This window comes from Lactuca saligna, chromosome 9 (assembly GCF_052625555.1).
Source record: "Lactuca saligna cultivar CGN05327 chromosome 9, ASM5262555v1, whole genome shotgun sequence".
In the NCBI taxonomy this organism is placed as follows: Eukaryota; Viridiplantae; Streptophyta; class Magnoliopsida; order Asterales; family Asteraceae; genus Lactuca; species Lactuca saligna.
In genome coordinates, this window is record NC_136425.1 from 40,159,530 (window position 1) to 40,173,429 (window position 13,900).

A 13,900-nucleotide genomic window follows, 5' to 3' on the forward strand; every position below is an offset into this window, starting at 1 on the left:
TATCTACCAAGATACCGATCTAATTGATCATAACCACAAATAACCATCCTATCTACCATGATACCGATCTAACAGATCACACTAACAATAAAGTAGGATAACAATCCAAAGGGATGGCCTTGGTGCCTTCAACCCTTGCGTATAATGAGGAAGACTCACCTCATAATGTAGAACTATACTGAACTGAAAAAGATCAAACTCCCAAAGCACGACTCCAAACTCAACAGCACAACCACCATTGATCCAATTCCATAAATTCCCAAATTACCAAAATACCCTCAAAAGTAAAACTTGGTCAACCCCTGGTTAAAGTAAAAGTCAACGGCCAAGGACAACAGTCCATGTTGACCCAACTCGTTGAGTGCAGCTCACAGACTCGTCAAGTTCCTTCAGAACTCAGAAAGTCTTGAAAACCCCAGTCAACTCATCGAGTTACTAAGTAACTCGTTGAGTCCATGCAGCGTCCAAAATATCAGTAAATACCCTAACCAACTCGTCGAGTTATCTCACTAACTCGTTGAATCCATGCATAATCCAAAAAGCGGGAAAGCCTCACCCAACTTGTCGAGTTGACCATGAAACTCATAGAGTTCCTTCAGTCCTTTCCTTATTCAGATGTTTTAAGAAAAACCAAGGCCACAAACTGTAGATCTTGTAACATCCTTTTTCTGATTGTCCGTGATTAGGGTTCATGGGCTGTAAACCGGGCATGAGGAGGTCTCGGGGTTGCGACGAGTTAGCTAGAAGCATAGGTAATCTCATCACTTTTCCGTAGGTATGAGGTTCATGGGAATCGAGGTTACATCAAGGAACCTATGGAAGTTTGAAGTTGTGACATGATAAGTCCCTTATTTGAAAAAGGTGGCAGTTGAGTAAGCTGGGCGTACATATGTGTACGCTTAGCGTACTCATGTGTGTGATTTTTAAGCAGAGTCACCTAGTACGCTGGTCATACTAGGCACATAGTGGAAACCCTAACTTTGGATGTGTCCCTATATAAAGAATAAGGTGGTCTCATTCCTGGCCACCATCCTTAGTTAATAAACCCTCTAACACCCTAATCCTTCGTTCATGGAGCTTGTGATTGCATTTGAGAGCCTTAAGTGATTTTGTGTGATCTCGGAGTAAAGAAGGAGCCTTGGAGAAGAAGGAGTGAGAAGTCCAGGCCTTGGATATGAGCATATCTAAAATGGAAGCTTCATATGGAGGTATAAAGCTTCAAACTTTCTCACTCTTTTGTTTTGAGCATCATATTAGAGTATTTTAGGGTTTTGTCCCAAAAGGTGGAGACTTTATGAGTTATTGAGCTCCATAGACCTTGATCGACACCTTTTGAGTGTATTTAGTGGAGTAATTTCTTAAAACTCCAATTTTGGATGTTAGAATCGAGTCATGCATGAGATATGAGCTTTATGAGAAAAGAAGATGAGTGTTTTGAGCATTTGTGACCAAATCAGTTATGCAAAGGCTTAAAGTCATTGACTTTATGGAGTAAGAGATATTAGGGAGTTCAGATCTAAGAAATGAGCTAAGGTCTTAACGGGTTAAGACTAAGGGAATGGACTAAAACAAGACTGAGTGTATGCCCAACGTAAGAGCCAGTACGCCCCGCGTACTAGGTTGGTGTCCCCGATCAACTTCATGCATGCATAAGTACCTTGAGCGTACCAAGGGAGGTACGCCCCGCGTAACCTCACTGTGGACTTTTGGGCTAAGTCTCATTTTCGGCCTTGGGTGATGGGCCTAGAGTTTGGGCTTGTTACAATAGAGTATTGGATCAGAGGAATATATATATATATATATATATATATATATATATATATATATATATATATTCGTGCTTGGGCCCTTGGGTTGAGCTTGCCATTTAGTTTTTAGAGTGGGCCTCGGTGAGCCCATTTATTATTGGGCCTTGGTGGGCCCAACGGGTTTTAGGCTAATAATGAGCTGGTTAGTGGTCTTCCTTTAGACCTAATGAGTGTGAGCTTGTAGTTAGTTCCTAATTGGGTTAATTGTGATTTTTGATCAGAGATTAGAGGGCGGTGTATAGCAACATCGTTTATAAGGGCTGTTCATCATCCGAGGTGAGTCTTCTCACTATACTTACCTTAAGTGGTAACTTATGTGTGACCAAAGGGTCTTATGTGTATGTGTCGTGTATTGACATATACGATTATTTTGTTTTGTGATATGCTTACTGTGTATTATATTGAGTTGATGAGTTGAGGGACCAGAGGGTCCACCTGAGTTGTGGGACCGGAGGGTCCGACTGAGACACATTGATTTGAGGGTCCTATAGAGTTATAGCCTCAAGTGGCTAATGTGTTGTATGTGGTATTTTGGGGAACTTACTAATCTTCATGCATACCGTGTTATATATGTGTTATGTGTTTCAGTTTTTTCTTACGATCGCGGGAAGGCACCGACTTGATTGTACACACCAGAGAAGTAGTTATGTTTTGAGGATCCTGGATTATTATTAAATAATTATGGGGTTGTATTTTGTAAATTAAATAAATAGGACTTTTGTGAAATGTGTTATGAGAACTATGCGAATTTAAATGAAAAAAAATTGTGTGAAAATTTACGTCGTTACAGATCTAGCCTTCTAGGGTGTAGTTGCCACATAAAGTTGCTAACTTTACGTGCATGCAAGGCTTCAAGAAGCTAAAATACTCAAAACTTGCCTTAGAAAGGGGTTTAGGACATAGAGAAAGGCCAAGGCTTCATAAATCTTGAGGCTTTATGTATATGAGGACCTAGAGGAGTCTAGATCTGAAGTTACAACTTCAAATCGTGCTCAAAACCAGAAATGCTTCAAGGATAAGCTAGAAATGACCCTAAACTATTGAATGAAGAGATCTAAAAATAAAAGGATCAAGGCAATGACTTTTTACATCCAAAAGGATGCCAAAACGATGTAGATATTGGATCTACAAGCCCCTTCTCGTTCCAAGTTTCTAAATCTTAAAGAAACACACCAACACACACTTTTAGCCTCACACACACACACAAAATAAGGGTTAGCTCGATTAGGGTTTGCTTTTGGGCATGAAAATGTGGTAAGGAGACTGGAAAGGGGGCTTAAGGTCCTTTATATAGCGTGCAAACCCTAAATATTAGGGTTTTCATAAACAACCTCAACTCGTCGAGTATGTCCCATAAATGACGCGGCCTGATCAATCTCTACACGATGAGTCGGGGCAACCAACTTGTTGAGTAGGCTCCAAAACTGTAATTTTAAAACTTGATATTAATACCTGGAAGTCGGGATGTTATAATTGTCCCCCACTTGAACTAGACTTTATCCTCGAAGTTGGCTACAACAAATAGATTCGGGTAATGCTCCCACATCGCAGCCTCCGGCTCCTAACTCCACTCAGATCTCCTCTTGTGCTCCCATTGTACCTTTACCCAAGGTACCTCTTTATTCCGTAGAACCTTCACTTTCCTCTCCAGAACTGCCATAGGCCTCTCCACGTAATTTAGGCGCTCATCGACCTGAATATCATTTGAAGAAACTACCACCTCCTCATCAAGTATGCACTTCCGCAACTGGGAGACGTGAAAAGTGATGTGAATCTGAATGAGCTCCTTCGGGAGATCCAGTCTATATGCAACTTTCCCAACCCTGACAATAACCCGAAAGGGTCCAATGTATCGGGGACCCAACTTTCCCCTCTTCCTGAAGCGGATCACACCCTTCCATGGTGAGACCTTCAACAATACCATGTCGCCAACCTAGAACTCCAACTCGAATCAGTGTCGGTCGGCATAAATATTTTGCCGACTCTAAGCAATCTGCAATTACTGCTTGACCTGCTGAATCTTATCAATAGTTTGCAGAACCACCTCGGTCTGACCCATCACCCTTTGACCAACCTCGCCCCAACATACCGAGGTACGAAATCTCCACCTATACAACAACTTGAAAGGTGGAGCACCAATGTTGGAATGATAGTTGTTGTTGTAGGTGAACTCTGAAAGGGTAAGTGGGAATCCTAGCTCCCACCGAAATCAATAATGCAAGCCCTCAACATGTCCTCGAGCGTATGTATGGTACGCTTACTTTAGTCGTCGGTCTACAGATGAGAAGTTGTACTAAAATGCAGCCGCGTGCCCAGTTCCTCGTGGAACTTCTGCCAGAAACGGGAGGTGAACCAAACATCATGGTCTGAAACGATAGAGACCAGAACCCCAAGGCAAGCAATGATCTTGCGGATATACACGTCGGCTAGCTTCTCGACCGATGAGCTCTCCCGAATAGTCATGAAATGGGCACTCTTGGTCAATTGATCCACGATGACCCATATAGCATCAAATCCCTTTGCCATCATCGACAACTTGGTAATGAAGTCCATCTTGATATGTTCCCATTTCCACATGGGAATCTCTTGAGGCTGCAGCTTGCCATGCGGCCTCTGATGCTCGTCCTTGACCATCCTATAGGTCAAGCACCTCTCGACGTACCAAGTCATCTCTCGTTTCATGCACGACCACCAGTAACTCATACTCAAATCCCGATATATCTTGGTGGCCCCTGGATGAATAGATAAATGAGACTTATGAGCCTCCTCTAGAACCGTCTGTATGACCCACCAGACATCAGAACCCATACCTGACCGCAACGGGTCAATAATCCCTGACTATCCTGCACGAATCTGGTGATCTCACCTCTAATCCTCTCCAACTTCCGGTTATCTTGTCATACTCCCTTAGCCTGGGCCTCCCTAATTAATCGCACCAGTGGAGAATCCACAGATATCCTCATGCATGTCGCTGGTACAGAGGATCTAGTTGACTTGAGGCTCAGAGCATCCGCACCCACATTCGCTTTACTCGGGTGGGAAAGGATCTCACAGTCGTAGTCCTTGACTACACCCAGCCACCTACGTTGTCTCATGTTCAGGTTCGATTGATCCATGATGTGTCTCAAACTCTTGTGGTCCGTGTATCTGGTACAATAGACCGTATAAAGATAGTGTCTCCAAATCTTGAGAGCGTATACCATCGCTCCCAGCTCTAAATCATGTGTAGGGTATCTCTTCTCGTGCAGCTTCAGTTGTCGTGATGCATAAGCTATCATCCATCCTCTCTACATAAGGATTGCTCCTAATCCGGTGATTGATCCATCATAAAATACCATGAAATCCTCAACTCCCTCACGGAGTGTCAAAATCGGCGCCTTGAAGAGTCACTGTCGCAGTGTCTCAAATGAAGTCTGATGCTCCGGGGGCCACCGAAAATCCACCCCCTTCTTCGTCAGACGAGTGAGGGGTACTGCAATCTTGGAGAAATCCTATATGAATCCCCGGTAGTACCCTGCCAATCCAAGGAAACTCCTGATATCTAAGGGAGATTTCGGAACCTCCCACTGCATAACCACCTGGTTAATGAGATGTCCAAGGAACTGAACCTCTCGCAACCAAAACTTACATTTTGAGAACTTGGCATAAATCTGCTCTCGTCTCAAAACAACCAACAACTCACAGAGATGCTCTTCGTGCTTCTCTCTAGTCTTGGAGTACACTAAGATGCCATCTATAAACAAAATGACTGAGCAATCGAGCATCGGTCTGCGTACCCGATTCATCAGTTCTATAAATATTGTTGGTGCATTGGTGAGGCTAAACGGCATCACCACGAACTCGTAATGTCAATAACGAGTCAGGAACACAGTCTTCTCCATGTCCTCCTTCCTAACACTGACCTCATGGTATCCGGACCTCAAGTCTATCTTGGAGAACTAAGATGCTCCCTGTAGCTGATCGAAGAGATCATCTATCCGTGGGAGGGTGTAATGGTTCTTCACCGTCAGCTTGTTCAGCTCTTAGTAGTCGATGCACATCCAGTGTGAACCATCCTTCTTCCTGACAAAGAGAATCGGCGCTCCCCAATGAGAACTGCTCGGACGAATGAACTGCTTGTCCAACAGTTCCTGTAATTGGGATGATAGCTCCTACATCTCGGGTGGTGTTAATCGGTACGATGCCTTGGCAATAGGGGCCACACCTGGCACTAGGTCGATCCTGAAATCGACCTGCCTCTCAGGAGGCACTCTAGGCAACTCCTCCGGAGACACGTCAACAAAATCTCTATCCACTGGAACCTCAAAAACCAAGACCTGGTCCCTGACTGTAGTATCCGTCACATATGCCAAATAACCTGCATACCCGTGTTGAATATACTGTCGAGCCCTAGCGGGTGAGCAAAACATTGAACCCAATCGGGTGACCTCGTCGTAGATAACCAGTTCTCTCTCTCCCCCCCCCCCCCACTTGGGGTTCGAACTAGCACCAGTTGACCCTCACAGTTGATCATGGCGCCGTAGCAACTCAGCTAGTATATACCCACTATCACACAAACATCCCCCATGAGAATCAGAATCAAGTTTATCGGGAAGGATACCCCAAAGATCTCTAGAACGCAACCTCGATAAAATGAAGAAGCAGAAATCCCGTGTTCGTTACTCGTAACAGACACTCTAGCTCTTCTACTGACAAACCGAACTCCCTAATGAATGATCGAGAGAAAAATAACCGAATCGCCCCGGAGTCAAATAATACCAAAGCAGGCAAAGAGTTCACTAAAGATGTACCTAATCATGGTACAAACATATAAGTATAAAACAAATATAATCAACAAGGTAAGGGATAGAAACATACCAGCAACCACATCTGGTGCTGTCCTAACCTCTTCGTCTGTGAGCTGGAAGGCGCATCCATGGGCCTTCGGAGACTCTGCTCTACCTTGACTCCTTCAGTAATCGTGAGTGTAGCTGACGCTAGAGCGTGTGCCAGCCTGGTAGCTAGTAGGGGACACTAGGCCTTCATATGGCCCACTTGATCACAGTGGTAACAAAGTCTGACCCCAGAAGCTGGAATTTGCTACCTACAATCTCCAACAATGTGGCCCTACTTGCCACACTAGTGGAACCCGCTACCCGATCGGAAAACCCCAAAATAAGCCTTCCTATACTTCCCATAAGTGCGGTCGGGCTGACCTCCAGACCTAGAATCAACGGTCTTGGAACGCTTCGGCGCCGACTGCAATTGCGTCGGGGCCAATCTCTGCTCTCTCAACTGTAGCTCAATCTATATCTCACGCCGCCTAGCGGCCTCTTGTAACTCCAACAAGGTATCACACTGTTGGGTAGCAACGAACATCATGATGTCAGTCTTCAACATGCTTAGATAACGAGTCAACTGAGCCTGCTCAGATGTAAACTCCAGGAAAAACATCGCCCTCTCAGTGAACATGCGGGTGATCTCCGTCACCGTCTCTGTACCCTGTCACAGATCAAAGAACTCCTGTGACAGCCACTCCCGCTCAACCCACAGAATGTAGCGAGCGCAGAACATCTCCCTTCCTGAACTGATCCCAAGTGCCTGCTGCTCGCTGCTCATCAGAATACGACCCCGCCATCAATCTCCACCAGTCCTTTGCTTTGGACCTTAGCAGGTTTAGAGCACGTCTGACCTTATGGTCAGTAAGACATGAGCAAGTGAAGAAACATCCCTCCACGTTAGACAACCACCTCATGGCTATGATCGGGTCTGAGTCCCATTGAAAGTAGGGGGCTTCGTGTTATCGAAGTCCCGATACTGAAAACTCCAACCTGTCTCCGTACCTGCAGCCTTCATAATTGTGGAGGCTGCAACAGCCACAGTATCAACAATGGTTGTGTGTCTGTCATCAAAAATACTCCATCCATACTATTCAGTCAAGGCCCAAGCTTTATTAGCCCATAGACAGCCCAATCAAGTAAGGCCCAAAATAAAAAACCCAACAGAGGAAGTATGCTGCGTGTACCCCTCTTGGTATGCTGGGCGTACATCCATGCTCGCGGACAGGAATCAGGACACATACCCACTACGCTGGGCGTACTATCATATACGCGGGGCGTAACTTCGTTGATCAACAAATCCATATAAGTTCTTAATGGCTTAAGCTCTTAAGCCCAAACTTCAGATCCATAGGCCAAATATGTCTAGGATTCATAAAGTCTCAAACTTTATTACCTGGGATGTCCATAAAGCTCTTAATCCAAGGTCTTAATCCATTAAGACCTACTTATATCACATATGAGACAACCAAAGCCCTTGGGACCTCATTTTTCTTACTCAAGACCTTTCCTAAGGTCTGAAAGGACAACTAATCTCGACCAAATCGAATCATGCATCAAGATGAGGTTTTTGGGACAAGAATGATGTCAAAACTTCACAACACATAGATCTACACAATATGATTGTCAAGCTAGAGCAGTGGCGGAGCCAGGATCAAAGTAAAGGGGTATCCTAATTTTTTTTAGAGTAACCTAATTTTTTTCCTGGGGTACTTGGGTTTCCCGGGTTCGGGTTCGGTTTTAAACCCAAATCCTAATCGAATCCTTAGCTAACCTCAAGTCTTGTTATATAAACATGAAGTTGAAGTATATTTTGATACTTGAATCGATATGGGACTCAAAGTAGATATCAAATAAAGCATGAGCATAACAGGTTTATATAATAGAAAAAAATGGTTGAGTTTACATGTGTTTAGCGATGTGGGATAGAATAGTTGGGAAAATAAAACAAAAATAAACAAAGAATATGTAAGAAGCGAGAATAGAACTCAAGACCTTTGCTTGAATAAGCCAAAGCCTTAACCAGCAGACCAACTGTTTGTTTATGTTTATAAGTGGATGGATGCGTATATATACATTATACCGAATTTTTTTTGAGGGATACGTAAACAAAAATTACACTACCGAAAAAATTTTGAGGGGTATCCCGGGCTACCCCGGGATCCCCTTGGATCCGCCCCTGAGCTAGAGACTTTTTTACCTCAAAAGGGCTCTAGAAGATGATCCCTTTCCAGATCTACGAGCTCCAACCACCCCACTCCTTCTTCGACAACTTCCTCTTTCTTCTTCCTGGCTCTCCTTTGCCAAAACAAGCTTTCTAAGGTCAAACACACCCAACAATGGAGGTGGAACGGCTATCTAGGGCTTCTGAGGATGAGAGAGTGTTTATGGAGGCTAGGGTGAGAACCATTATGTTCCTTATATAGTGGTTGGCCCTAAATTTAGGGTTTCTGAATGATAGACGTACGCTGGACGTACATCGAGAGACCCCCGCGTTCCTTTCCTTTATTACGTCGGGCGTACGTCCAGCTTACGTTGGGCGTACCCAGCCAAACACATGCATGCATGGGACCCCTTTGCTAAACTTCCCCCTTAGGGACCATTGCTGCCAATATCTTTAATTTACAACATTTCCTCCATTATAAGTCCGTTCTCGTCAACTCTATATCCACATTAAGGACCGAAACGCCCTTACTCTTGATCTCGAGAACCCATAAATAGATATTTCAAGAACGGGGTGTTACACCTACCATTCTGGGTAGCCTTTGATCTCATATGATCTTGGTTTCAAGTGCCCTTCTTCTTCACAATGAGCACATACGAGATTTGAGTTTTTGTTGTTCAGGTTTTTTCCTTTCACAGGTTGGCTTCGAGTTACAAGGTTGACCATACTATCCGATTCGTGTTTGCCTTCGTCCATGGCAGATCTCTGGCTTTGATCCTTTCGTACGAATGCATAACATGCTTCAAGATCAAGTGGTGGGTCTTTCCTCAGTATCTAACCCCTTGGTTGATTGAATTCCATATCAAGGCCTGCTAGAAAAATATGCACACAAAGACACCCTAGTACTTTGTTTAGGGATACTACCTAAGTTACATTATATTCTTTGACCATCAACCGTGTATCAATCTCCTGGAAGATACTAATAATTTCATTATAGTACGCGACAAGGGGTCGGCCATTCTGTCGGGTGCTAAATGATCTTCGGTTTAGTTCAAACAAGGGTCTCGTCAATCCCAGCATAAAAGGTCTTCGCAACTACATCCCATATCTCCTTTGCAGGCTTCAATCAAATGAACCTTGGAATCAACATGGGGTTCATTGAGTCGATGAGCCAGCTCTTGACTTTGTTATTGTTCGTGAGCCAGTTCTTGATTTGTTTTTCGCTAGTCTCGGTTTCTTGGAGGATCCGGTGAGGAACTCTTGTTTGTTACATGTCGCTATTCGCATTTCCATGAACTGTGACAACAATTGATAGTTCGAGTCATCCAAGATAATCCCTGTTAGGAACGGAGCATTTTGGACGATCAATCGGGTTTCTGAGGTATGGGTTTCTTTGTCGGATAAGGTGTTTTCAGGGTTTCGAGTACAACGGATTAGGGAGTTTCTATGCGGTATGCTCCGATACCATGTAACAGAGAATTCCAATCGGAATGTATGATTCGTATATTATTCACCAATACAACGAGATGCATATATAGGACTACATTCAACAAAAAACCCACGAAATAAGGAGCTATACAAGAATGGATATAACTAATAAATACACATAATACTTTCTATGGTTATCCGATCTTCTCAATAATATCCATAGTTACTTTGTCTCCTCCGATATTAGCTATCGTCAACAGAACCAGAGAACTCTTCTACTACTAGACCATAATTATATTGGAATCCTTAACCTACTTCAACCGCTTATCCATTCTAATTGCCATTGGAGTTTCATCACTTTGTAAAATCCAAGTAATATTTTAACATCACGTGCCCAATCAATCTTCTTTACACATATAGCAATGACAAAATACAAGATATAAGTTGAATCAATGTTTTGCTAAATGGATTTTTGTAATTGTTTATAAAATAAAGGTAAGATAAAAGCATGTGTTAATATGAACCTATTTCAACCAACGAAACGTCTCTTATTTTCTTATACTTATAGTATAACTCACCCAAATTTATCAAGAGAAGAGAATAACCAGATACATAAAAGAATCAAAGATACTAGCTATCATCTGGGAATGCTTATTTAAATGCTTGCATTAATCAAAATCATAAGAAATCAAAGTACATTGAAGGTCATTAGACTGGAATCCAAATTAACAAACAGAAATCAAACATATAAATCCAAATAGGAATATAAATCGATACGGGCAATCCTTCTTCTCCGAATCGAACATAAAAATTACTCCTCTTCTTCACCACCACCCTCTTCCTCATAGTCCTGCTCTTCCTCAGCTGTTGCATCCTGATACTGTTGATACTCCGCCACCAAATCATTCATGTTACTTTCTGCCTCTGTAAACTCCATTTCATCCATTCCCTCTCCTGTATACCAATGCAAGAAAGCCTTGCGCCTAAACATGGCAGTAAACTGCTCACTCACTCGTTTAAACATCTCTTGAATTGAAGTCGAGTTTCCAACAAAAGTCGAAGACATTTTCAGCCCAGTTGGAGGAATATCACAAACGCTAGATTTCACATTATTTGGAATCCACTCAACGAAATACGACGAGTTCTTGTTTTGAACATTGATCATTTGTTCGTCTACTTCCTTGGTACTCATCTTGCCCCTGAACATGGCAGATGCCGTCAGGTATCGGCCATGTCTTGGGTCTGCTGCACACATCATGTTCTTAGCATCCCACATCTGCTGAGTCAACTCTGGGACGCTAAGAGAGATGTATTGCTGGGATCCACGAGAAGTTAAGGGTGCGAACCCCACCATGAAGAAATGGAGACGTGGGAATGGGATTAGGTTAACTGCTAGCTTACGAAGGTCAGAATTCAATTGACCGGGGAATCGCAAGCAACATGTTACACCACTCATGGTTGCCGAGATCAAATGGTTCAAATCACCAACTATAATATAGAAAATTCATCAATCCTTAAACTTCACATCAAAATATTAAACCATGCGTGTTAAACATAAAGATGAGATGAATTGTACTTACAACTTGGTGTGGTGAGCTTCAAAGTCCTGAAGCAAATGTCATAAAGAGCCTCATTGTCGAGGACCATGCATTCATCAGCATTCTCGACCAATTGGTGCACTGAAAGTGTCGCATTGTAGGGTTCAACAACAGTGTCGGATACCTTTGGTGAAGGGAAAACTGAGAATGTGAGCATCATCCTGTCTGGGTATTCCTCTCGAATCTTGGAGATCAAGAGTGTCCCCATACCAGAACCTGTTCCACCTCCAAGCGAGTGACATACCTGAAAGCCTGTCACAATATAGCACACATGCATCAAGGGTAGAGATCATATCAACAAGGCGTTTTGTATGAAGGTCATTGTAAGGTCAGAGATCAACCGATTGTTACCTATATCTAAACAGGGATCTCAAAAATATGATTCATGGATGTATAAACGTTCAGGTTTACATGTACCTTGCAACGCATCGCAATTCTCAGCCTCCTTGCGAACGACATCAAGCACAGAATCAATCAACTCAGCGCCTTCTGTATAATGTCCCTTGGCCCAGTTATTACCGGCGCCGGACTGGCCAAACACGAAGTTATCAGGCCTGAAGATCTGGCCGTAGGGACCAGATCTGATGCTGTCCATGGTGCCAGGCTCGAGATCCATAAGCACAGCACGGGGAACATAACGGCCGCCGGAGGCTTCATTGTAGTAAACGTTGATACGCTCAAGCTGGAGATCGGCGGTGGTACCATTGTATTGGCCGGAGGGATCAATACCATGTTCGTCGCAGATGACCTCCCAAAACTTTGCACCGATTTGGTTGCCGCATTGGCCTCCTTGTATGTTTAAGATTTCTCTCATTTTCGGGATGATGAAGGGATTGCAATGGATCCAAAGAGGGAAGATGGAGAATATTTGAAGTGAAAGGAAGAGGTCATAATGTCATAATATTATTAGCGGGAGGAAGTTAAGGGCTAACGTTGGTATCGCGGGTTCACGGAGGTGGTTGTGGTCGTCGGTTATTTGTTCAGTTTTTTTCTCAACCGCCGCCTTTCCATTTTTGTTGGTCGCTAAATGCTTGTTTTTAATTTATTTTTTTTAATTTTATTTTCATATAATAGAGAACAATTGATTAAAAAAAGATGACTTTTATTTATTTATTTAGAAGAAAATGGATTAATTCGGATGCTAATTTGTTATATAAATTGAACGGAAGTATATTCAAATGCGTATAACGTTATATAAATTGTTTTATTCCATGGAAATTTGAATTTTATTTTTATAAATATTGTTTTTAATTATATCTAATTCATAAACTAATTATTTTTTTTTCCAATCCAAGAAAATTACTCCTTACTTCCTTTCAATATATATCCCAAGATAAAAGTTTTATATAAATGTAGTAGGTAAACGACCAATAAATTGTGTCGCAACCATTTTTGGATGACAAAATAATTCTTTTAAAAACAACATTCATATATCTTAGGATCATAACATTATCATACATGACTCGTTGGACTCTATTGATATTGAAGAGCTCCACAACATCTAGCACAAAGAAACCAAAAGTATAAATGCAAAAGGTATATATAAACGTTTGCTGATTGTTCATGCATGTCTTTTCATGATTTGTCACTTTGAATTATGCAGCTTTTAAAGCAGTTGTCTCATAGTGAAAAACCCCACTCCTTATAATATCCATAAAAATTCATAAAATTTAAACTTTCAAAACAACCATTTTTCTAAAGAAGTGTTTACAAAAACCAATGTTTCCAAAACATTATTTATAAATCAGAATCACTTTCAACATAGTTTTCAAAACATTCACATTACCAAAGTTTCTTAGAAATCATAAGTCCAAAACACGAGAATGTGTACAGTCATGCATTCACCTTGACACAATCCACTGAAGTACATAAAACCATAAACCAAAACTGTAAGCACGAAGCATAGTGAGTTCCCCCAAAGTACCAATACTTAGGGTTGTAAAGGAATTGAATGCTCATCGAACTGTTCGTGAACCGTTCGGTAGGAAGTTCATTTATGTTCGTTTATTTAATAAATGAACAAACATGAATACAAATTCTCGTTCATTTAGCTAAACGAAAGAACATGAACAATAGTCTCGTTCA

At 42.3% G+C, this 13,900-nt stretch overlaps 1 protein-coding gene across 1 annotated transcript; it reads right to left on the reverse strand.

Annotated features, from left to right (window-relative positions):
• Positions 1-10,857: 10,857 nt before the first annotated feature.
• Positions 10,858-12,906, reverse strand: LOC145014916 (tubulin beta-1 chain). The gene is made up of 3 exons (XM_078973360.1): positions 12,233-12,906; positions 11,798-12,067; positions 10,858-11,705 (listed from the first exon to the last, which is right to left on the reverse strand). The coding sequence occupies exons 1-3, from the start codon at positions 12,627-12,629 to the stop codon at positions 11,029-11,031; spliced, it is 1,344 nt and encodes a 447-aa protein (XP_078829486.1). The 5' UTR covers positions 12,630-12,906; the 3' UTR covers positions 10,858-11,028.
• Positions 12,907-13,900: the final 994 nt, after the last annotated feature.